At 41.0% G+C, this 26057-nt stretch overlaps 1 protein-coding gene across 1 annotated transcript in view; it reads left to right on the top strand.

Moving 5' to 3' along the window:
- SEL1L (SEL1L adaptor subunit of SYVN1 ubiquitin ligase) overlaps positions 1-26057 on the top strand; it is a 62514-nt gene that overhangs the window by 29222 nt on the left and 7235 nt on the right. Inside the window, exons 5-20 of the mRNA XM_069595230.1 lie at positions 232-337; positions 1151-1313; positions 3809-3862; positions 3954-4013; positions 6182-6263; positions 6609-6763; positions 9420-9476; positions 11943-12011; positions 13405-13482; positions 14597-14659; positions 15964-16051; positions 16363-16511; positions 17336-17501; positions 19262-19336; positions 20301-20473; positions 25505-25633. Of these exons, the coding sequence (XP_069451331.1) occupies positions 232-337; positions 1151-1313; positions 3809-3862; positions 3954-4013; positions 6182-6263; positions 6609-6763; positions 9420-9476; positions 11943-12011; positions 13405-13482; positions 14597-14659; positions 15964-16051; positions 16363-16511; positions 17336-17501; positions 19262-19336; positions 20301-20473; positions 25505-25633 (1667 nt within the window). The remainder of the gene's footprint in view (positions 1-231; positions 338-1150; positions 1314-3808; positions 3863-3953; positions 4014-6181; positions 6264-6608; positions 6764-9419; positions 9477-11942; positions 12012-13404; positions 13483-14596; positions 14660-15963; positions 16052-16362; positions 16512-17335; positions 17502-19261; positions 19337-20300; positions 20474-25504; positions 25634-26057) is intronic.

Raw genomic sequence — 26057 nt, 5'->3', positions numbered from 1 at the left:
GTGCTTTCTCTGAAAGAAAGTGATTTCAACGAGTTTTGTTTCCCTGAGTCCTGTCTTTTATCAGATAAAGGCCATACTTAAAACCATGTATCTTTAGAGTCAGATTTTGAAATGGTGAACAATCACGAATTGTGTTTGCATGCCCACCCAAGAGAAGGAATATGTTCTGATGTCTGACAAGTAATTGGTGCAGAATTATCCATGTAAATGCAACTGACATTTTGTTTTCAGCCGAAGAAGAAGCTGCAAAAAGACGGCAAATGCAGGAAGCGGAAATGATGTACCAGACCGGGATGAAAATCCTCAATGGAAGCAACAGGAAAAGCCAAAAAAGAGAGTAGGTTGCACGGCCCACTCCATCCTTCCTTTGAGCTAGGCCCTTGCTGAGATAATGGCTGAGTGCTTTTTAAATGGAACGTACTGCCAGAGATAAAAAGATTTCCTAAGTTGCATTATAAGAAAACTTAATATGATATATATGGACATTAGGGACATTACTTTTATCAGATTTTAGCTTGTTGGGATAAACAGGTCATAAATACCAGTCCTAAGAATGAACCACGAGCAACTGACAGTAGATGATTAAGTTGCAGTCATTTCTCAGTGCCAGGAACACATACTATTTAGAATTCAAAGTGACATAAAACAAAAGGAATTATTGTCAGATGTTTTCTGGGGTTTTTTGTTTTTGCTTTGTAATTTTCTTACAAAGTCTAAAATTTAGAAATGAAGGAACATAAAACAAGTGATTGTCCTCTAACATTTTATGTCCCCTGAATTTCAGCTGACTTTTGCTATAGTCTGTGCAAAGATTTTAAAGACAGTTGTAGTGGTCATCATTAGATTGTTTTACTGCAGACCATGTTATTACTGTTCTGACATTGCAAAGCAAGTTAACTTTCTTAATAGAACTTTTTAGGATTACTGTTAGTATAATTAGAATTCCAAGATACTCTAACAATAGAACTGGTATCCTAGGTAAAAACGAAAGTAGCCAGAATGTTTTGTAAGTGACACTGCTTTAGTAAAAATATCAAAAGAGTTCTGTACAGTAAGGAAATTAAGCTACATTTTAGTAGATCTTGAAAACAAATTTTAATGGTAATTCCAAAATGTTGCTAATTTGTTTTTTCGTTACTTGTGTTTAAAGAGCTTATCGGTATCTTCAGAAGGCAGCAAGCATGAACCACACCAAGGCGCTGGAGAGAGTATCCTATGCTCTTTTGTTCGGTGATTACTTGACACAGAATATCCAAGCAGCAAAAGAGATGTTTGAGAAGCTGACCGAGGAAGGTTCTCCAAAAGGACAAACTGTGAGTGTACTCTATGGAGATTCTCTGCACGCGGTGCTGCTTTATTTTAACAGCCTGATACTCTGGTTGCCCTGATTTCCTTTAACAAGTAAGACTGTAAATGTTAATTTTGTGGCAAATTGTTTTACCAGTCTTCTTGGACAGTCTTTTTTCTTCATTTGAGAACATTTATAGTCATTAAGGCATTTTTGCAATTGCATCTTGCCAAAATTATATTTGCACCCAGCTCTGTGGGGACGGACGCTCCTGTGGTTAGGAACCTTACGGGCCTTGCCCTGAGTACCTCTGCACCCACCTGTTTATCTGTATGCTTTATACTGTCTTTTCATTTTGTTTAAGTGTTTTCATGTAAAATATGCAGTTTTATGTAGTTGAGTTTATTCATCTTTTTTATGGTTTCTGGGTCTTTTGTCCTACTTATAAAGGTATTTTGCCCACTTTAAAAAAAAATGCCTTCAGTAATAAAGATTTAGCAATGGTGTGGGATTTGCTTAAAGATAAAATTTCTGGTCACAGAGGAAGTCTGTTTTCAGGCTATGTAAATAATAATAGGCATCGTCACCATTGTTTTCTCTAGGACTGGTAACCAGTCTGCAACTCTTAGATAGTCTTGGTTTTGGTTTATAAACAGGTTATGTGTTAATTGCTCCCCTTTGTTTTCAAGGCTTTTTCCCCCTTCTAAATGAGTTTAGGTTAAATTCACACATACATTCTTTTTTTTTTTTTTCATTTATTTTAATTGGAGGCTAATCACTTTACAATATTGTGGTGGTTTTTGCCATACATTGACATGAATCTGTCACGGGCGTACATGTGTCCCCCACGCTGAACCCCCTTCCCACCTCCCTCCCCACCCCATCCCTCAGGGTCATCCCAGTGCACCGGCCCTGAGCACCCTGTATCATGCATCGAACCTGGACTGGTGATCTGTTTCACATATGGTAATATACACACACATACATTCTTCATCTTCAGACACATTCTATTCTGAGAAATGGCCTTATTTTTAAGACCTCTTTTCTTTTTAATAATAGAACCTTACAGTACCGCGGTGCTTTTTTACACTTGCAAAGTACGCTGTCCACTGTAATTAATGCTTGCTGATGAAACGAAGCAGCAGAATCACAGTGGCTTCACACAACGAGGCGCTATCTCTTGCTCGCGCCAGGTCCCGTGCAGTGCTCCTGCCTGAGCCACTGTTCAGATGGTGGCTCGGGACCCAGGCTGCTTCCATCATGTAGCTGTCCTCCAGCCAGAACACAGGGCTTCCAAGCCATCATGTGGGGAGAAGGGGGGACTGGAGGAGCCCGGGACATTTTCAGGGGCCAGGCCTGAAACTGGCTTGCATCCCTTCTGGTCACATCCGACGCAGTGGCCCTCCCTAACTTCAAGGGAGACTGGGCAGTACAGAAGAGCTCGTGGATTTGGATGAGAATAGCACCTACCTTTACAACTTCAGCTTATGCTTTCACGTCGTCAAGGATGATCCTCAGAGAGCAGAGGGCAGAACCTTACCAGTGCATTGTTTGCTTGACTGGTTGTTTTGTTTTGTTTTTAAGAAGTTGTATATGCTCTAGCAAGGGGAGGTGACCTTTTTCCCTTTCCCCCTTCAGTTTAGCCCCTTGCTGCCTCTTTTTGTTCCTAGGATAGTGATTTTAGTAATCCCTTACCCATTATCGGGCTTCCCTGGTGGCTCAGCTGGTAAGGAATCCACTTGCAGTGTGGGAGACCTGGGTTCGATCCCTGGGTTGGGAAGATCCCCTGGAGGAGGGAAAGGCTCCCCACTCCAGTATTCTGGCCTGAATCCCATGGACTGTATAGTCCATGGGGTCGCAAAGAGTCAGACGCAACTGAACAACTTTCACTCACCCATTATCATTGTGTACCACCCTCTACATAGATAATATATTGAAAGAAATTTTTGTTTTTAAAATTTATGACAGCGCTGGGTCTTCATTGCCACACACAGGCTTTCTCTGGTTCCACCGAGCTTGGGCTTCTCGTTGCAGTGGCCCCTCTTGTTTCAAGCACAGGCTCTAGGCTCTCGGGCTCAGTTGTTCCATGGCGTGTGGAATCTTCCCAGACCAGGGATGGAACCCATGTCTCCTGCATTGGCAGGAGGATTCTTCTCCACTGTATCACCAGGGAAGTCCAATAGATAATATTTTAATGTAATGATATAGGAGGCATTTTGTTTTCATAGTAGCTCTTCCCCAAGAATCAAGTAAAAGTCATATTTAAGTGTGTTCAGCTTTGGTTTTCTTAAATTTTCTTTAATCTTCAAGCTAAATTTTTTTACTTGTTTAAACTTACATTTCATTGTATAATTTGTAAAACCTTGACTGCATTTCTGAGGCTTTTTGATTCCACAGTTGTGCATATTTGCAGCTTTCACATTTTTTAGCATTTAAAGACCCTTGCATCTTCTCATGGTTCATAAAACTGTGTCTGCCTTAGGTAAACTTACACTCATGACTTTTATCATTTTGTTTCAGGCTCTTGGCTTTCTCTATGCTTCTGGACTTGGTGTTAATTCAAGTCAGGCAAAGGTAACACTTGTAAAAACTTTGTTGTATACTGTAGTGTGAATTGGGTGACTGTGTGCCCATGTTCAGTTAAGCATCTTTCGTTCTTTCACAGGCCCTTGTTTATTACACTTTCGGAGCTCTTGGAGGCAACCTAATAGCCCACATGGTTTTGGTAAGTAAGATTTAAATGGAAGGTAATAAAATTGCTAACAATTGTAGTAATATTAATCATTACAAGTGGCCACCACTTCTCTAGCTTTCATGATTGCAGTTTACTTATATTTATTAAGACCCAATATTCACTTGAATGTCCTTCAAATTCCTGTTACTGGATACAGCAGGTGAATCTGCGTGTGGATGAAAATTGGTAGAGTCCACGATTTTTCATTAAAATGATTAGTTTGGCTGATTGCCCTTAAAATAAGAATCTGATAAATGACTCTTTTCTCAATTTTCTCTAAGTTGGAATTGTTTGTCAGAATCATTTTTTTAGATTGGATTATGGCAGATTTTATGTTTAAATTGATGATGGACTAACTATACAAAGAGCCAGTGTCCTATAAAGTTTACTACAGAGTATCTCTTGTGTGTTACCTGACAGCGCTGAATATTTAAATGGCTTAGTGGTAAAATATAGCATCTGACCTCCACGTTCTTTTCTGCTGAGGTGTTTAATCTGTCTTCTACTTTATAAATTGACTTTAAGAGAGTCATGTGACCTTGGCCCATATTGGTGGTGGTGGCGTTGGTGGTTTAGTCACTAACTCATGTCCGACTCTTGCAACCCCATGGATAGTAGCCCGCTAGGCTCCTCTGCCCATGGTATTCTCTGGGCAAGAATATTGGAGTGGGTTGTCTTTTCCTTCTCCAGGGCATTTTCCCAACCAAGGAATTGAACCCAGGTCTCCTGCATTGCGGACAGATTTTTTTTTACCAACTGAGCTATGAGGGAAGCCCCTGGCCCACATTACTATGTTCCAAATGAAGGTGTTAAGTTCTTGCAGAAATAAAAAGAATAGACTGAGCAAAAATAAGACCAAAAGCAGAGAAACCAGTCCAAAATCTAGAAGGGGTCAACAGGCCTGCCTAGTCACTGATAGGACTATGAGACTTAACAAAAAAGAAAAATCTGGTTTTCCAGCCTGCTGGGCGGATCCTGGATAATTTTCCCTTTGTGTATTCTAAAACACTGAATACTTGTCATTGGGCTTCTAGTACAATAAGATCTAACGCCAGCCTACAGCAAGCGTTTACTCTTGAGAGGGGGACATGATTAGGGAGACCATTACAGTGTAGCATAGGAGCATCAAGAATCACGGACAGGTCCCAGCCCACGCCGGCATGGGAAGCAGAGGGAGTTAGGGAGACCCTTCTGAAGAAAGAAGCAGCTGTCTGCGGAGAAGGGAATGCCAGGTAGACCATCACCAGGAGAGGCAGACGGGTCGTGTAAAGGGCTGGACGTCATGCCAGGGACCTTGGGCTTGGTCCTCTTATAGAGATAAACCGTTTTCCGGTACCTGAACTATGAGAGTGTCACTCTAACTTTCTGAAACATTCCTCACTAACTTTGAAGTTTTTTCATTTTTCGTCTAATCTCCAAAAATGTTTATTGCTCCCACAGTCATTGAAACATTGTTTTTAGATGAATTTGCAGAAAACATGAAGTATTTTTGACAGAAATCTCATTTTAAAGCTGTTTGCCAATCTTCTTAAATAAGGGCTACAGACTAAGAATGTTAAGTATTATTACACGTGTTATTGTACACTTCTGCCCTGAGGACTGTTAAAGTTGGTGGAGTTAGTGAGTCTGTGTGACTCCAGAGAGCTCTATTCTCTTCTCTTCTTCATAATTAGCTGTCTTCCCCTTATTCTGAAGTCATTCATTCCTGGTACTGCTGTGCCTATCTCTAGTAGTTTCTTGTCTTCCCTAGATTGCTAGTTGGTTGCTTCTTTAAGAGCTATTAATGCTTTGGAAGATTAATCGATTTTTGTTAAAACTGTGTCTAAAGATTGAAATCTCATCTAAAAGCGAGAGCCTAGGTAGTTTTCTCATGCAGGTGAACGGGCACACACTGCGTATAGAAAGTGGATGGCATCTATTTTGATTGCTCTCAGAACTTTCGTATCTATTTCCCAGGTCTTAGCTGTAGTCTGATTGTTAAAAGTTGCTGAAAAAGTTACCTTAGAATGTGACACTCAGGATAAATGAGGTGGCCGTGTGTTTGTATCAAAGGACAGTACTGTTTCCCTCTGCGCATGGTTAGCTTTGTCTGTTCCCGCTAGAATGCCACTGAAGCACGTGAAACTGCCCTCTTCTCACTGAGGTTGTATTTATTACAGGGTTACCGATACTGGGCTGGCATCGGGGTCCTCCAGAGCTGTGAATCCGCACTGACTCACTATCGTCTTGTGGCCAATCATGGTACTTGCTTTTTTTGCATTTTACGTTACCAAAAAAAAAAAAACCAGACTTAATTTTAAATCTATTGTACTACTTGAAATACTGTGACTGGCTCGCTCAAGTGGAATCATCTTTACAGTAGTTGATTAGGAAGTGCTTTTTTAAAATTTGCTTTGGATTCCACTTCTTAGTATTGTGTAGGAAAGAAACTGAATTTCATTGAGATGACTGTTTCGTACTCCATAGGCCACAACAGAAAAAATTCCTTTAACGCAGTGTCTGTTGGCACTTGGGGCTGGAACGGTACTTCTCACTGTGGGGCCACCCCTCTGACTTTCGTCCCGTGTTGCTTTGTCCCTGTTTCAGTTGCTAGTGATATCTCGCTGACGGGAGGCTCAGTGGTGCAGAGAATACGGCTGCCTGACGAGGTTGAAAACCCAGGAATGAACAGCGGAATGCTCGAGGAAGACTTGATTCAGTATTACCAGTTCTTAGCTGAAAAGGGGGACGTGCAAGCCCAGGTATGTGTTTCAGGGTCTCGTGCAAGTGACGGCCCTGGTGTGTGACAGCCTCTGGGGGCAAGCACTCAGAGCCATGACGGTCTCACGGAGCTATTATTGGCTAGAAACGAGTCCCATTTACTCTCCAGACCTTCCATTTGGATTCGTCTGGGTTGTGACCCAGGCATCGATGGTGCCTTAAAAGCTGGCCGGGTGACTCCAGTGTACTCCGCGGCTGGAAACTGTTGCTCCAATGGAGCAACACTACAGTGATGACGAAGGCTCTTACTAGAGTCACCAAGATAAGAACTGTCACTTCCTCTGAACAGAAAGTCTCTGGCACACTTGTAATTTCAGATGCTCTTCAGAGCTATTTACCGTTCGCTTCCTTTGCTTATCTTAGACTATAATTTTCTCAAGGTCAGGGACCGAAGTAGGCCTGTTTAATGTAAACTGTGTGGCATACATCAAAGTATCATGTGTGATTTGTTGTGTCATGGGTTGTTTTGATGATATTAAAAAAGAGAGCTTCACCATCCATCTTTATTTAAGTTGACAGTTCTTTCTGATTTAGAAACATATAGGGATGAGCAGTAGATACTTTTCCAATTAATTTTAAGACTAATAGAAGCTAACACTGTAGATTAGTTTGGCCAGGTTTTGAATCTTATGTAAAAAAAGAAAAAGTCTTATGGCATTTTTTTGGTATCAGCTTCTTTTGTTCAGTATCGTTTGTGAAATCAATCCATGTGTTTTCACATAGCTATAATTCATTGATTTGCATTGCTATGTAGTATTTCGTTGTATGGATCTACCACAATTTATCCATTTTATTCTTCCCAGATTTGGGCTATTACAAATAATAATACACACAGCATTATTACACAGTTGCATAATACATGTCTTACGCAAATCTCATCTCAAATTTTCATAGCTTTATAGAACTTGATATCTGATATAAATACATTCTACCTCTATCATGTTTTCATCATATTTAGCTCTGATATTCATTTTTTTCACTCCTATATAATTTAGAAATGAATTGCTTCATTTCCATATACAGTCAGCTCTCTGTATACTGCAGGTTTTGCATCCACAGATTCAACTAACCATGGATCAAAAATAGTCAAAAAAACTTTTTTTTCCCCAGAAAGTTCCAAAAAGCAAACTTGAAATTGTTACACATCGGCAGCTATTTACATAGTATTCACAACTATTTTCATAGCATTTACATTTAATTTTATAAGTAATCTGGAAATGATTTAACATGTACAGGAAGTTGTGTGTCGGCTGTACGCATTTTATACAAGGGACTTGAGTATCTGAGAATCTTGGTATCTGTGCAGGGGAGGGGGTCCTGGAACCAGTTCCCTGTAGATACCAAGGGATGACTGGACATGAGCTTTCTATTTGCCTTTTTTGTTGATGGAGTCTCTCTTAATCCATTGTAGTCAGAATATGCTCTTTGCTGTTTGTTGTTTGGGATTTCTCGAGACTTGCTTTATGCCCCCATCACTTGGGTCAGTTTGGGCAAATAGTCCGCATGCTAAAGAGAATGTGAATTTCTGCGGTCGCATGTAGTGTTCTGTATGTGTCCGTTGAATCAGGTTTCTTCATTCTTTATTCAGCTCTTTTGAATCCCTGCTGAGTTTGTCTGCTTTCTCTGTCCAGTGCAGAGACGACGTGATTGCAGTTTCTCACTCTGTGGATTTCTCGTTCTTCTGGTTCTGTCATTTTGACTTTATATTTTAATCCATGATGAGTGCATACAGACTGAACACTGTTATCTCTCTGCTGAACTAACTTTTGTATCATGAAATGTCCTCTCTTTATCTCCAGAAATATTTTTTGCTTTCAATCCCCTGGAGAAGGGAAAAGCTACCCACTCCAGTATTCTGGGCTGGAGAATTCCACGGACTGTATAGTCCATGGTGTTGCAAAGAGACAGGACTGAGTGACTCTAACTCACTGACTTGCTTAATACTGACATAGCTGCCCTTTCTTTCGGTTAGTATTTACATGGAATATGTTTTCTGTCTTGTACTTTCAACCTTCTGATGTTTAAGGTATGTTTTTTGTAAGTATCATATGACTAGTTTTGTTCATTTTTAGAAATCTGTTCTGACAGTCTTTTAAGTAATTAATGACACATTTGGGTTTTAATTTTCTATCTATCTTGTTTTTATTTTGCTTTTCTGTGTTTCCTTTTCTCTCCTTTCATATCCTCCTTTGGTTGGAGGTTGTCTGTACTTTAATCCTATGTATTTTTGAACCCCACAAGATAATTATTCTTTTATACAGTCCAGTATAGCATTCCTCATGGATTTACCTTTCTGTTGTTCTTTATTTCTTGTCTCATCTCCAAGCTTCCTAGGATAATTTTCTCACTTCTGAAGAACACCCTGTAACTCAAAAGATTTGAACTTTTCTTTAGTTTGTGTGGAAATGCCTTTTCTCACGTCTTTCAGAATGATGTTTTGCAACTAAAAGCAGATATTAATTTTTTAAAAAATGTAGTAGAGTAGCATCTTAAAGAATTAATAAAAATGTTTAATTTTCTGTGTTATGGACAGAACCCTTTTTGTGACCAAATGTTTCTTGTTGAGCTAATTTAATCACAGGCCAGATGCAGGTGCTACTATCTACAAAACCTTGCCTCCTCTTTGTTCATTTCCAGGTTGGTCTGGGACAGCTGCACCTGCATGGAGGCCGTGGAGTAGAACAAAACCATCAGGTACCCTTCCTGATCTTTGGGCTTAGCTTTTCATATTGTGGCAAGCTATGAGGCTCCAGATGTATTTCTTGCAAAGTCAGTGACAATATCAAGCTTTGAAATTGAGTCACCATCACAAATGAGCTTTCAAGATCCAACCCCTGAGGAACCTGAAGACCAAAAAACATGGTCATACTTTGCGGTGATGGGAAAGGTCTTGTTAATTCCAAAATTAGTTGTCAGTGCTGCCAATAACACATAGAACAACGTCTTGGTTTTCTATAGGAATGTGATAGACGTATGTCTGAAAACTCCTACTGGAAGGTATTTCCTAGAACTGAGGAGACCTCAGTGTTGAGTTTTTGAGAAATTAGGCATGTGCAGCTGTAGCAGCTGCATCCATTTCCAGTCCCCAGTTTTTATCTGCTTTTTGTCCCGTGTATTGCTCATCTCTTCCCTTCTGCCCACAGTACATCTGTCACTTACATGAATAATCTCCTGCCTGCATTTCCTAAGTAGTAACTTGTACAGGTTACTGCAGATATAAACTGTGCATCTGATGGTGCAGTTCCCTTGCTTTAATTTCTTTCGAGTGGTCTGTGATTTCCCATAGCTTGAAAGCCAAACCTTCAGCGTGACCTCCAAGGCTTTGGACTATTTCCCTCACCAGCCCCTTGCTTTCTGAGACACAGGCACAGGGACCTTTACTCAGGTGTTTGAAAATACTAAGAAGCTCCCTGTCTCGGGACTTCTGGAAGGCCAGTTCCTCTGTCTAGAGTGAATATTATTATCCCACCTCGTTTCTTCCCCTGACAGTTTGTACTCATCCTCCAGAAGGCAGGTCCAGTGTCTCTTCCCCTAACACATCTCCCCTGACCCCTACCCCACTGGGGGAACAGGTTGTGTACCACAGTTAGGAGTTCTGAAAGTCTGTATTCCCTGTGGCCTTTGACATTATAAATTAGTCAAGTATGTAGTATAATTGTTTCTCCTGCTAGAGTATGAGGCTCAAAACAGCACGGGCTGTGTCTGCCTTGTTTGCCACCTCATTGCCTGCATCTGGCGATGCTTACTAATGAAACCCTGTTTTTCTGCCATGCCAGTTAAATGTTCAAAATAAGGTTATTTTATACACCATATTGCATCAACTTTAAGAATTAGATCATAACAGAATACATTTATCACTGAAACTATACCAAATATTGATGCTTTTTAAAAATTACTATTCAGCCAGCATTTTAACAACTTTCAGTGTCTCTCAGACATTAAAATTTCATGTTGTTAGGCCAGTGAACATACCAAATGAACTGGTGAGTAAAAATGTCAGGTGAGAAAACAGAAATCTGGTTGAGAGTTTTCCGCTTTCCTTTATACAGCAAGTTTTGGGATATTCTTGGTGCTGTATGCTACCTACCTGGGAAGTAGTTACACAGGGATGAATTTCCTAGAAGAGAAAGGTGAAAGGTGAAGTTGCTCAGTCGTGTCCGACTCTTTGCGACCCCGTGGACTGTAACCTACTAGGCTTGTCCGTCCATGGGATTCTCCAGGCAAGAATACTGGAGTGGGTTGCCATTTCCTTCTCCAGGGAGTCTTCCCGACCCAGGGATCTAACCCGGGTCTCCCGCATTGGAGGCAGACGCTTTAACCTCTGAGCCACCAGGGATTCCCAATACATAATGGCGTGAACTCAACCAGCATTGAGTAGTACCGCCTGTCCCAATCACCCTGAGGCATTCAGGATACAGTGCTGGACCTTACCTTTGGTTCTTACCTTTGCAGAGCTTCAAGTTTAACAGAAGCATTAATTATTTTTTTAAACGATCACACCAACAAATGTGTAGTAAATTGTGATTATTGTTACAAAGGAGACTTAAAGTGTCCAGTGGTGGGTTCCTGACTGGAAAGTAGCACTTGTCTCTGAAGAAATGTGGTTGACATTTAAGTTGAACCTTGGAGGTAAGGTCATCCCAGGCCAAAAAAAACAGATGTGTCTAGGTCCTCAGGCAGGAAGGAACATGGCACTGGTGTACCCAGAGTGCAGTGAGCAGAAGGTGCAACTGTGCTAAGATAAAGGGTCTGATCTGTTCCTTACAGCGCTTCAAGGAGCTGCAAGGTCCACCCTGTTGGGACTTAAGAGCAGTCGCTTTGGGTGACCCCAACAATGAAAGCAGAAAGATCAGGGAGGGACGCTTTGCAGAGGTTCCACCAGGAAAGAAGGCCGCTTTGACTGGAGTCGTGGGGAGGGAGGGTCGTGGATGCGCTCCAGGTGTGCCCGGCGGCAAAGGAAACAGGACTGGGGACTGGATTGGCTGCCAGAGGGACTGGGGGCGCCTGCGGCAACCAGCAGACATTGCCTTGCCATTTACTTCAACTTGTATGCTTCAAGATTTTTTTTTCTTTTTAATGTTTCTGAAGTAATTATTTTGGTTAAAAGCCAAGGGCAGATTCTATTAATAACTGATTCTTTTCATAAATTCCTTCTCACAGAGAGCATTTGACTACTTCAATTTAGCAGCGAATGCTGGCAATTCCCATGCCATGGCCTTCTTGGGAAAGGTACTGTACATCCTGTGAACATTTTCTTTGATAGCAAGAGGTATTCACCTAGTAAGCACGTATGGTATTCATCATCTACAATTTAACAAAAATAAGCTGGAAATAAAATTTCCAATACAGGCATATTATATCTTAAGTGCTACCCTGAGACATCTTCTCAGGTAACTTAGAGGGAACATAGCATTTATTTATCAGGATGTTAATTCTCCACTGAAGCTAATTGTCACTATCTGCAGCCCTACTTTTGGTGTATGATATGCAATAATAAGGGATTTATTCTTTATGTTATGCTGTTTTTTGCTAAGTCTATCATAATTGCCTGTTTACTTCCATGTTGAATCAAGACGATTAGAGTTAGTTGAAATTTATCTACAGACCTTATTTAATGTCTTAAATATGATAGCATCACCCACTTCTCAGTGCAGTTCTTTTCTCAGACAAGGAAACATTTAAGTCTAGAGACTAATGAACAGATTCCATATGTCACGGCATGTTCTCACCACTTCCTTTTTCATTATTTTGAACACTAACACAATGTAAACCAGTGGGCATTTTCACCTTTGGCCAAGTCCTAGGGTTAGGAGGTTCAGCTAGAATATGTCTCAGAAGCCTTTACAAAGAGGAAGATCCCATCAGTATTTGCCACACGATCACAGCTGGTCATTTGGGGCCTGAGAACTTTACATTTAGATGTTCTAACTATTACAGTGTAGAAATTTGTATCACCCATCTATTTTTGTTAGCATTTAACAACTTTTCTTTTCAGCTCTCTCGATTCTTGTTCTGAATTTCTGATTTCCCTATCTCAAAAAAAGATTTCCTTTCCTTATTTCCCCAATATACACATGGATAAAAACAGTACTACCGGTCATCCAGTCTTCCTTTCTCTTGCCCCTTTTATCCGGTCCCATACCTGGTGCTCTGTAATCATTCTGTGTTGAAACCTTTTAAAATAACTTTTTGAGTTACCTCTTTTCCTGAACTTAAGACCATCCTTGCACCTTATTATGGGGAAAGCAGCGGGCGACACTGCTCTCGGCTCTCCTTCTCCTCATGCAGTCACTTACTCCAGACAACTGATTGACCGTGTGACTGCCCTTGGTCAGTGTGAGAAGAAAGACTTATCTTGGGGTTTAAGATTACTTCTCCTGAGATTGATCAGTGCACTGATTTTATGTAGTCATGTTTATAGATAAGTTGTAAATTTGGCATGACCAAGAATATATTAAAAATATCTACCTTTAAGATTTTGCTTTTAATTCTAAAATATCCTGTGGGAAACTATAACAGTTTGTTGAAAGATTTCATGAAATCTTGAGATGAGGTAGGGGAAAAATGTAATTGCTGAGAAGGTTACAGCTCATATTGAAATTAGGGTCTGTCTGTTTTCTAGATGTATTCAGAAGGAAGTGATATTGTACCTCAGAGTAACGAGACAGCTCTTCACTACTTTAAAAAGGCTGCTGACATGGTAAGCCTTCTTGACTCATTGTATTGAAATGTGTGCCATATTCCTGTTATTTTAAGAGATAAGTTTTTAAAGGAATTAATCATCATCAACTTATTCCATAAATTATTGGAAGTGCTTATATTAATATGATTCATTTGGATGAATGGATTAGGAAGAAACCTTCTCAATAAAAAGCTATATACATATGTGTGTGCGTGTGTGTATGTGTGTATTAGGGACCAGATCATTGAATATTAAGTCTGTTTCAATTTTACTGAGAAGCTTCCTAGCCAGGGAAATAATGATTTTAGTAAAAGAATTGGGAATTATATAATTTACCCTGTTTATATTGCAGCTCGAGGTTTAAAGCTTCACTGACTAGTTTTGGTCATTATAACACACAAGTTAGACTTTCTTTGGCCCTGAGAAACCTGCCTCTTGAGTATTTAAGACCCTCCGACGCCAGTGTATGCACGTACCTCTCTGTCAACTAGAACATGTTGGTAACTGGTATTACTACTACTAGTTGTACTAATATGACTAGTACGTGTTGTCCCAAACAACAGTTAAGTTTTTCCTGAAGGGGCACTGTGACACTTGTTTTAAAGATGCTTCTGTCCTTCTGAGTTTCAGGTGAATACTAGATTTTTTTCTTTAAGGTCTCAAAGCAGTGATTGTCTTTGTTCCACAACAGTCCAACAACCTTAAGCATACCCTTGCCACTGATCTCAGTGTGTTGATTCTGCCCTGTGGCAGCATCTTCTTTGTTGGGCTGGAAGGTTACCAGTGGAAAACCACCCCCCCCCCCCAAAAGAGTGAACCTACTTTTAATGTTGGAAAGATTAAACATATCAGTCATGTTTCATATAACAGATTTGTGAGCCAGATATTCATAAGGTAAGTCACCAAAATTTAATTCTAAGTGAATTTACTCTACTGTTTTTCAGCAAATATTGAATGTTAGGTCTCCAAAACTCAGTTTCCTGCATAGTCTGACGAAGGAGGAAATTCTGCTCTGAATTGAAAAACATACTAAGACATGTTTTGAATATGCTTATAAATTATTTCTTTTGCAGTCACTTTTTCTTGCCTTTTTTTTTTTTAATGAATCCTTTCATTTTGATCTGGTTGGCAGGGCAACCCAGTTGGACAGAGTGGGCTTGGAATGGCTTACCTCTACGGGAGAGGAGTTCAAGTTGTAAGTTTTCAGTCCTAACATTCTGACTTCAACAAGCAGTCAGCTGGTGACGTAGGGAAGTGTTCCTTAACTAGCTCCCAGTCCCAAGTGAGGCTGTTCATTTGTAACCAGAGCTCAACCTGGGCCATTCTCTCTTGGGTTGGGTTCCCTGCCAGCCCTCACCCCGTCCCACCGTAGCAGCGGCCTTCTTGGCATGGCTGTGTCTCTGGCGCCTTCTCAGGGCGTGAAACTGTTTCTCATGCTTCCATCTCTGCTCTTCGCCTCACTGACTCTCCCATCCCTCTCAGGCTTCAGTATCTCCAGGCCGTGTCTTCACTCAGGCCTAAGAAAATTCTCAAGTCCTGTCGTGTAGAAGGAGGAAAGCTCTCTGCGCTGCCCCTTGCCCTTCTAGCTGCCACTGCTCTCCTTTCCAGCCCTTTCCTGCAGTCCAGGTCTCTCCAGAGAAGGAACTCCGTGAGCTGCTGCCATTCACCCCTCAGCTCTCAGCAGTCAGGCTCCCACCTCCTGTCACTGCTCTGCACGGCTCAGCGGTGACCTCCCCCATGTCGGCCCACGTGGTGCTGGTTCTGCCTCCCTGGACTGTCTCCTCCTCGGGGCCATCCGGGTTTTCCGGGGCCGCTGCGCCTCGTTCCTCTGCACTTCTTGCTCACGCTGGAGGCCCTGGATCCTCATCACCATCCCCACCTCTATACGATCTCCCAAGCCATGTATTATTTTAATTTGGGCCCAAACTAAGAGCTCGGTAGAGAATTCTAGTCTGTAGACATTCCCTAGCATGAAAGACGGGGCTGTGGTCTCATTTTGATTTCCTTCTACTCATTTTAGGATAGTAGAATCCAGGAGTGTCATTTGTTTCTTTTTCTCTGGGGCTATCATGATATTTGAAATATGATAATGGTGTTTGATAAGCTGTTCAGAGGAGGAACTAATAAGGAGAGAATAATTTTTCTTATTTAATGTTTAAAAATTGAGGTTTAAAAGGGTTTGTTGATTAATAGAAAAGCTGTGACTGTTTCTTAATTTTTGGTCTGCTGCTTTAGTAGTGTTGCTTATGCTTTCTGAGAGCAGACATACAAGTTGTTTCACAAAATAATGTATTTGTTTTTCTTCACTGTCTTAAATGTTAATCCACCATGACTTAAAAAGTATTACCATCTGTGTATTATTAAAAAGAAAGTCTTTTAATGACTTCAGGAATATTGTGTGCTTTGTGAATTCTTTTTATGAATGAATCTCCTGACTTCAGAATATGTCAGCTTTTCGAGCCTTCTCATCATGTGATCATGTGACCTCTTTTTCTCCAGAATTATGATTTGGCACTGAAGTATTTCCAGAAAGCTGCTGAACAAGGCTGGGTGGATGGGCAGCTGCAGCTTGGCTCCATGTACTATAGTAAGTAATGATGGGTACTCCAGATCTAAATTCCCTGTTTTCCTCTAGATGTCACTGTGATACGGCAGTGAGAGCTATTGAGTTTCTATATGATTAATGTCCTCCCAAGTCAATAATTTGTGCACATCTTGTATTGCCCTGTAGAATATATTAATCTGTGTTAATGTGTAAATCTATATTAATAAGATTCACGTCATTCTGGAGTAAGAATTCTGAGTTTCATTTAGTTTTATTCCTAAGTAAGGCTTCTCTGGTGCTTTAACTAAATCACACAACACTGTTCCTGACCTCTCATGTGATTTTCCTTACAGACGGCATTGGAGTCAAGAGGGATTACAAACAAGCCTTGAAGTATTTTAACTTAGCTTCCCAGGGAGGCCATATCTTGGCTTTCTACAACCTGGCTCAGATGCATGCCAGCGGCACCGGTGTGATGCGATCATGTCACACTGCAGTGGAGGTAAGGGCGCTTCTGTGCTTGCCCGGGAGGAGAGTCTGCTGTTCTGATTCTGGTTCTCTTTGTATGGTTTCTCCTAGAGGAGAGACAGACTTGGCCGACTAGCACTGAGACACTGAGGGAAGGCTCTGACTGTCGCACTTACTGATTCACTTTGTCTGTCCCCCTGGAATCAGCCTTTATAAGAGTGGATATTATTGTCTCTGTGGCACCTCAGACAGTATCTGAGACATAGCACAAAAAGCGTGTGTTAAACGAATGTTGCAGGGAGAATCCTAATATCTCCTAGCTGGAGCCTTTCCTCTTTAGCTTTCTCATGATTGGCACCTCAGAGGAACATTGTTAAACGCTTAGCACAGTTTCTAAGGGCTTCCCAGGTGGCACAGTGGTAAAGAATCCACCTGCTAATGCAAGAGACGTGAGTCCTATCCCTGGGTTGGGAAGATCCCCTGGAGAAGGCAAGGGCAACCCACTCCAGCATTCTTGCCTGGAGAATCCCATGGACAGAGGAGCCTGGCAGGCTACAGTCCCTGGGGTCGCAAGGAGGTGGACAGGACAGCATGCACACAAAAAGTTTCTAAACCTCTCTGCTTCAGTTTCCTTCCTTGTAAAGTGGAGCTGTTACTGGGACTTACCTCATAAGAGGGTGGCCCCTCACAGGAGGAGTGAGTGAGCTACTGTTCAAATTAGTATTCCGGATTTATATATGTATATATATTTTTTTTAATAAAATTGCCAGAGATTCAGACAGCAAGCTTAACAATTGCTTATAGCCAATGTGCAAAAAATGATTTCTGATGCACCTCTCTTTTTTCCTGTCCTCACAGTTGTTTAAGAATGTGTGTGAACGGGGCCGGTGGTCTGAGCGGCTCATGACTGCTTACAACAGCTACAAGGACGGGGACTACAATGCCGCTGTGATCCAGTACCTCCTGCTGGCCGAGCAGGGCTACGAGGTGGCGCAAAGCAACGCAGCCTTCATCCTCGACCAGAGTAAGGCCCACTCCCGTCCTGCCTGGGGGTTGGAACACAGGGTGCATGTCAGGATCAGTTCAGTCGCTCAATCATGTCCGACTCTTTGCGACCCCATGGACTGCAGCACGCCAGGCCTCGTCCATCACCAACTCCTGGAGTTTACTCAAACTCAGGCCCATTGAGTCGCTGATGCCATCCAACCATCTCATCCTCCGTCGTCCCCTTCTCCCGCCTTCAATCTTTCCCAGCATCAAGGTCTTTTCCAATGAATCAGTTCTTCGCATCAGGTGGCAAAAGTATTGGAGTTTCAGCTTCAACATCAGTCCTTCCAATGAACACCCAGGACTGATCTCCTTTAGGATAGACTGGTTGGATCTCCTTATTGTCCAAGGGACACTCAAGAGTCTTCTCCAACACCACAGTTCAAAAGCATCAATTTAAGACATCAAGTTAACTTGTTTAAACAGAAAAGTCACAAAGATATTTCTTTATTGAACTGAACAGCCCACATGCTCAAGTTATTTTACCTCAGATCCTAAGCCATCAAAGTGAGTTTTATGGAGTTGTCCCTAGAAATAGATCCAACATTGATCATAAAATTAACTGCTTTCAGTTAAATACATTTTTCAAACTACAGCAAATACAAAAATATTGTTTTTCCAGTGGCATATAGATTCCTAGTGGTTCAGTGTGAAATATCAGACTGGATGAAGCGCAAGTTAGAATCAAGATTGCAGGGAGAAATATCAGTAACCTCAGATATGCAGATGACACCACCCTTATGGCAGAAAGTGAAAAGAACTAAAGAGCCTCTTGACGAAAGTGAAAAAACTGGCTCAATATTAAGAAAACTAAGATCATGGCATCCAGTCCTATCACTTCATGGGAAATAGATGGGGAAACAATGGAAACCAGGACAGACTTTATTTTGGGGGGCTCTAAAATCACCGCAGATGGTGACTGCAGCCATGAAATTAAAAGAAGCTTGCTCTTTGAAAGAAAAGCTATGACCAACCTAGACAGCATATTAAAAAGCAGAGACATTACTTTGCCAACAAAGGTCCAGCTAGTCAAAGCCGTATTTTTTCCAGTAGTCACGTATGGATGTGAGAATTGGACTGTAAAAAATGCTGAGCGCCGAAGAATTGATGCTTTTGAACTGTGGTGTTGAAGGAGACTCTCGAGAGTCCCTTGGACTGCATGGAGATCGAACCAGTCAATCCTAAAGGAATTCAGTCCTAAATGTTCATTGGAAGGACTGATGTTGAAGCTGAAACTCCAATATTTTGGCCACCTGATGCAAAGAACTGACTCATTTGAAAAGACCCTGATGCTGGGAAAGGTTGAAGGCAGGAGAAGAAGGGGACGACAGAGGATGAGATGGTTTGAAGGCATCACCAACTCGATGGACATGAGTTTGAGTAAACTCCAGGAGTTGGTGATGGACAGGGAGGTCTGGCGTGTTGCAGTCCACGCGGTCGCAGAGTCACACATGACTGAGCGACTGAGCTGAGTGGTTCAGTAAGTAGTCTCATTATTTATTAATTCTGTGGTTAAAACATGCCTCGGGAAGCAGTGTTGTCATGAATGCGATGATTCCTTTGAACTCATTATTTTATTCCAATACTTGTTTAATTGCAATAACTTTTTCATTTAGTATTTTATAGCCCATTTCTTATTTAAATTATGCTGCACATATCCACCCTGGTTTGCAGACGAAGCCTAAAACTCTAGTGCCTTTCCTTAAACGCCTGGTTTGTGTTTCATTTTCCTTGCAGGAGAAGCGACCATCGTAGGTGAGAATGAAACTTATCCCAGAGCTTTGCTTCACTGGAACCGGGCCGCCTCACAGGGTGAGTGGTTGGTTAGTTCTAGAATAAGAGTTTAACCTGGGGGCCTTTCTTTATTGTATGTTTGTTTTTATCTTCCATAATAAGGGTTAGATCATATTATTCGTGACTTTAAACGGAGATACTGTTACTTAACTTGTTTGCCTGATTGGTATTCATTCTTAGAATGAGTTCTAATCCCAGGGTTTTTAAATTGAACTGCAGGATCTTTATACTGGACATTTACATCATTCTATGCTTTACTCTGATTTTTAGTTTGAGTCTAGTGTGTTGTATAAAATGACAATTGAATAAAATGTGTAATAGAACATAGGTGTAAAACGTAAGATTTCAGCCTTTCCCCACTCTTTTTTGTTTGACTATTTCTTTCTCATGCATACTACTCCCAACGCTATCTGCCCATCTGTTCTCCTAGACAGTGCTCCGGTTGAACTATATAAAATGTTAAATGACACAGTAGAATACAATGACCATTTGAAGAGTATTGTTAGTGAAATAGAGATGACACCCACTTTGTTTGCCTGTCCCTGACTATTAAAAAGCCTTCTTCAGAAGTCCAGCTCTTCTGATTTAAATTGTTTACTGAATTTGTAGCTTGGCTGAAGAAATTGCTATAAAGTTTGTGTGTTATAAGATGGACTTCCCAGGTGGCGCTAGTGAGAAAGAACCCATCTGCCAACGCAGGAGACTCGAGTTCTGTCCTTGGATCGGAAAGATCCCCTGGAGCAGGAAATAGCAACCCACTCCAGTATTCTTGCCTGGAAAATCCCAAGGACCGCGGAGGCTGGCAGGTTACAGTCCATGGGGCCACAAAGAGCTGGACATGACGGAGCACGCACATGCACGCCGTGTGTTACAAATTAACATTCTATTTTATGGAAGCGTGTTAGCAGGAGGAGAAATAGGAGTTTCATCTGCTTTAAACACAGGTTCTGATGGGGAGTTTTACATTTACCCGCTCTTTCAGGCTACACTGTGGCTAGAATCAAGCTTGGAGACTACCACTTCTATGGCTTCGGCACGGACGTGGATTACGAGACGGCGTTTATTCACTACCGTCTAGCGTCTGAGCAGCAGCACAGCGCACAGGCCATGTTTAACCTGGGCTACATGCATGAGAAGGGGCTGGGCATTAAACAGGTGGGCGCGACCAGATGTGTGCATGCTGTCGTTTTGATCTGGGGGAAAGCATCTTCATTTTTATAGGAAATAGGCTTCCTTTGGAGTGTGCTCACATTTTAGGTGCTAAGTTAGAAGCCAGTCTTGTAGTATTTCGAAAGAGTTCCCTGCACCTCCCTCACCCTCAAGCGTACGTATGTGATGATAGCTGCACTGTTGTATTTAGGGTATTAGGCCAAAGACAGATCCATACACGTGGAAAACCATCGCTGCCTCTGCTGTTAACTCCTGTTTGAGAAACTGTCCATCAACAGCCAAATTCTGTCATTTCTAAATCATTTTGAAATGAATTAAAATGTTTGCTACTGATGAACATATTCTCACTCTTACACCTTCCTGCTGGAGTCTAATGTTCTTTAGACCTGTGGTCATGCAAGTTTCTGCCTGTGTTAAAGTAACTTTGAAAAACATATCCTCTTATACATTTTCAATTTGATATTTAAAATTTCTCCCAAGTTTCAAAGAGTCTTAAGTTCTAGCTATTTTAAATACTAAAATTTTTATAAATGGAATGACTAAATTACTTTAAATCCCAAAATAATTTGATACCCTCATTATTTTTGAAAAAAGCATGGCAAATTTGTTAGTAAAAATGGTATCTTTTACTTTTCTCCCTGAATTTATATTTTAGTCCATTATTCCCAAAAGTTATATACCAGTGTAATATACTGATCACTCTGTCATGCTTATCCGAAACAAAAAGTATGTAAATTCAAATTTGAATTTTATTTCCTGTGATTGTAGGCTGTGTTGAGAAAAATTAATGGGATATTATTATCATAGTCAATTATGAATATACTATTGATCTCATCAAACTCATGATTTTATAAAATTTTACTTTCTCTAATATTTAGAATGCATCTTTGAGGAATAGAGCATTTTATTTTATTTTTTTTTTTTTTTTTTTTTAGATTTTATTTTATTTTATTTTATTTTATTTTTTTAATTTTTAGTTTTTTATTTTTTAAATTTTAAAATCTTTAATTCTTACATGCATTCCCAAACATGAACCCCCCTCCCACCTCCCTCCCCAGAACATCTTTCTGGGTCATCCCCATGCACCAGCCCCAAGCATGCTGCATCCTGCGTCAGACATAGACTGGCGATTCAATTCACATGATAGTATACATGTTAGAATGTCATTCTCCCAAATCATCCCACCCTCTCCCTCTCCCTCTGAGTCCAAAAGTCCGTTATACACATCTGTGTCTCTTTCCCTGTCTTGCATACAGGGTCGTCATTGCCATCTTCCTAAATTCCATATATATGTGTTAGTATACTGTATTGGTGTTTTTCTTTCTGGCTTACTTCACTCTGTATAATCAGCTCCAGTTTCATCCATCTCATCAGAACTGATTCAAATGAATTCTTTTTAACGGCTGAGTAATACTCCATTGTGTATATGTACCACAGCTTTCTTATCCATTCATCTGCTGATGGACATCTAGGTTGTTTCCATGTCCTGGCTATTATAAACAGTGCTGCAATGAACATTGGGGTACATGTGTCTCTTTCAATTCTGGTTTCCTCGGTGTGTATGCCCAGCAGTGGGATTGCTGGGTCATAAGGTAGTTCTATTTGCAATTTTTTAAGGAATCTCCACACTGTTCTCCATAGTGGCTGTACTAGTTTGCAAGGAATAGAGCATTTTAAAAAATTATTCTAGTATTGTGGAATAGATTTAGCATTCTGTTCTCCATTTTATAAATATGTGAACGGAACCTCGTTTACATAAGTAAGTGCATGGGAATGGGAAGAATTCTGTAGCAAGGTTCTTGGTTCTTTAAATGGCTTTAGAGTGCTGTGCGGAGAAGGCAATGGCACCCCACTCCAGTACTCTTGCCTGGAAAATCCCGTGGGTGGAGGAGCCTGGTGGGCTAGGAGTCGGACACGACTGAGCGACTTCACTTTGACTTCTCACTTTTGTGCACTGGAGAAGGAAATGGCAACCCACTCCAGTGTTCTTGCCTGGAGAATCCCAGGGACGGGGGAGCCTGGTGGGTTGCTATCTATGGGGTCGCACAGAGTCAGACACGACTGAAGCGACTTAGCAGCAGCAGCAGAGTGCTGTGCTGTGTTGGTCAGTGTGGGCTCTGAAACAGTGCCACAGAGCAGTGGCTTAAGCAACAGGCCTTTATTTCTCCCATTTCTAGAGGCTGGAAAGTTGAAGGCCAGGGTGCCTGCAGGTTTGGTGTCTGGTGAAGGCCCTCTCCTCTCTGTGGCCTCTCATGAGGAAAGAGGGAGAGAGAAGCAGCAAGCTTGTTGGGGATTCTGATGAGGACGTTAATTCCTTTCATGAGTGCTGTCCCCTTAGGACCTCACCCAACCCCGATAACCTCTCAAAGCCCTCACGTCTTCATACCTTAGGGCATAGTTTCACATACAGATATTGGGATAATACAAACATTTAGTCTGTAACATATGCCAAAAATCAGATTATTCTGTCATCGAAGTTATTTCTAAGGATCCATCACTGGATAACTTGGGTTGGTCCCCCCTTCAGTTCTGTTGAAAACAACAAATTAGAAACTAGAGGCTTGCAGAAAGAGGTGTTCCCCGGTCACTGGGCTCAACACTTTCTCAGTTTCTGGGAGTCACATCTGAAAGGCTTGTCCAGGGCTGATCAAGGAGCTAATGATACTCCTACTCATTTTACTGAATTTGAGTATTTTATTTCCAATGTGTAAGTTTTGATACGTTTATATGAACATTAGATGTTGAATATAGTTTTATCAAGAATCCGGAGCTGCAGGCTGTGCTTTCAGTTCATGGACAGTCTACTGAGTAGCACACCTGTTGAAGCCTCCTTGCCCTGTCAAACCAGTCAGCCAAATCCGACTCGGTTTCTATCAGAAGGCCTGACTTTGTTAATTCAAATAAAATTAATGGGTTTGATGCCTTAAAAGATCACACGTAAGTTGTGGTTTTTACACATTTAGTAATAATTTGCAAAGATAATCAGAATTAAAGTAATAAAACTCTTAAGTTAAAAAAAATCTGTTTGGATAATAAGCTGTACAACAAGAAAATTAGTGCTTTTCGCATCATAATTTAATTTGTAATGTTATATAAATTTAATTTGTAATGTTATACAAAGCTTATGCAAATTCTTACAAATAAAGACTGATAAAATGCATAGTATTCCTTTGATTAGAGTTAAGGGAGAGACTGCTGGGATCCATAATTTTTTTTGATTTATTTATTTTTAATTGAAGGATAATTGCTTTACAAGAATTCTGTTGTTTTCTGTTAAACCTCAGCATGAGTCAGCCATAGGTACACATATGTCCCCTCCCTCTTGACCCTCCCTCCCATCTCCCTTCCCATCCCACCCCATGGTTGGTACGGAGCCCCTGTTTTGAGTTCCCTGAGACGTACAACAAATTCCCATTGTTTATCTATTTTATACATGGTAATGTAAGTTTCCATGTTACTCTGTCCATACATCTCACCCTCTCCTCCCCTCTCCCCTTATCCATAAGTCTGTTCTCTATGTCTGTTTCTCCATTGCTGCCCTAAAAATAAATTCTCCTGTACCATCTTTCTAGATCCCGTATCTATGCATTAGTGTATACGATATTTATCTTTCTCTTTCTGACTTCCTTCACTCTGTAAAATAGGCTCTAGGCTCACCCATCCCATTAGAACTGACTCAAATATGTGCCTTTTTTATGACTGAGATATTCCACTGTGTATGTGTACCACGACTTCTTTATCCATTCATCTGCCGGTGCGCGTCTGGGTTGCTCCGTGCTCTAGCTGTTGTGAGTAGTGCTGCAGTGAACATTGGAGTGCATATGTCTTTTTCAGTTTTGGTTTCCTCAGGGTATACGCGTAAGAGTGGGATTGCTGGGTCATGTGGTGGTTTTATTCCTAATTTTTTAAGGCATTCCATTAGTTTTAATAAGGCATTATGATCACCTTTTCCTATTTGTTTTCTATTTTTTAAATAAATGAGATATTTCATGCTCTAAAAACTAACCAATCCAGTATCCAGTATAGATAGAAAAATTTAAGTATTAAACAAGATGAGGATTGGTGATAATTGGAATAAATAATTCAGGATTTGATTGATAAGATTTAATTTCTCTATCGAATCATCCACACAGAGTCCATGGATCACATAAAGTTTGATGCGTGATCTTGAAAAATATGACTGTGCAAGTAAAATGTGTTATTTTTTTTAAAAATCAAAGACACTCACCATCCTGTCACTTTTGTTTGAAGGTGCTCTTCTTTTTAACGACTCGCCTAGGGACAAGTACAGAGAAGAGCTGGAAGTAACTGCTTCTATTTAAATGTGCAGAAAAAGTCAGTCTTAGCGTTTAGTCTTTCTTTACCGTGTCTCATGGAATTCTTACCTACGAATTTAGTATTCTTTGGCAATATTCAGGGCATGAGAGAAGTGAGGTTGTTAAATGAGATTTTTGCAACTCACACCATCCCATTCTACCATTTATCTGAAGGCAGAGCACCCTCATCTGGGCCAAAGTTAGTAATAATTTGTTTCCCCCTTTACAGAAATACATCTAAGACAGGGAAAGAGAGAATTGAGAAACCCCTAACACCCCTTAGGAAGCTTTTGAGTATGTCCACCCCAGTATAAAAATCTCTACTCCAGACAGAAACCAGAGATTCCTTACGCTGACTGGTTTATAAGTAGGAAAAATTAACTTGAGACCTACAGGTCACCCCAGAAGTCTCTGGGTTAACAGTGTTATGCACAGACATTATATATAACTATGTCCAGCAAGGGGGATGTCAGGTCAGGGACATACAGGTTACCTTTTAAATTTTTTCCATTAAATTCTTCAAAAGTAAGCAGTTAGATAATTAAAAGAAATTTTACCTAATTCAAAGCTTGAGTCTTTATTTCAGTAAGGGAAATTTTAAAATGAAACTTGAAAGGTAAAATAAACTTTCCGAACATGTAAATAGTAATTATTTTTACTTTAACAAGAAATGAATCTTGGCTTATTACCTCTGTTACAGGATATTCACCTTGCAAAGCGTTTTTATGACATGGCAGCCGAAGCCAGCCCCGATGCGCAAGTACCAGTCTTCCTCGCACTCTGCAAGTTGGGCGTTGTCTATTTCTTGCAGTACATACGGGAAACAAATGTAAGTGGTCCACGACTCTTCTAATTAAAATACACAGGCTGTAACCTCAACCCACAGGTTTGGTTTTGCTCAGTCCCTTCTTCCTGGATAAAGGGACCACATCAGGTCAGGGATGAGGGTGCCACAGAGCATTTACAGTTGCCTGGTGGCGTGTGACAGTGGTTCCCAGTGCTAAAGGGCGTCCCAAGTGGCGCAGCAGTGAAGAACCCGCCTGCTGATGCAGGAGAAGCAAGAGATGCAGGTTCGAACCTTGGGTCGGGAAGATCCCTTGGAATAGGAAGTGGCAAGCTGCACCAGTATTCTTGCCCGGGACATCCATGGACAGAGGAGCCTGGAGGGCTACAGTCCATGGGGTCGCAAAGAGTCAGACACGACCGAGTGACTGTGCATGCGTGCACGCCCATTGCTAGTGCGTTTTTCATCT

Source organism: Ovis canadensis, chromosome 7 (genome assembly GCF_042477335.2).
Source record: "Ovis canadensis isolate MfBH-ARS-UI-01 breed Bighorn chromosome 7, ARS-UI_OviCan_v2, whole genome shotgun sequence".
Classification (NCBI taxonomy): domain Eukaryota; kingdom Metazoa; phylum Chordata; class Mammalia; order Artiodactyla; family Bovidae; genus Ovis; species Ovis canadensis.
This window is presented reverse-complemented; position numbering and strand designations above follow the sequence as displayed.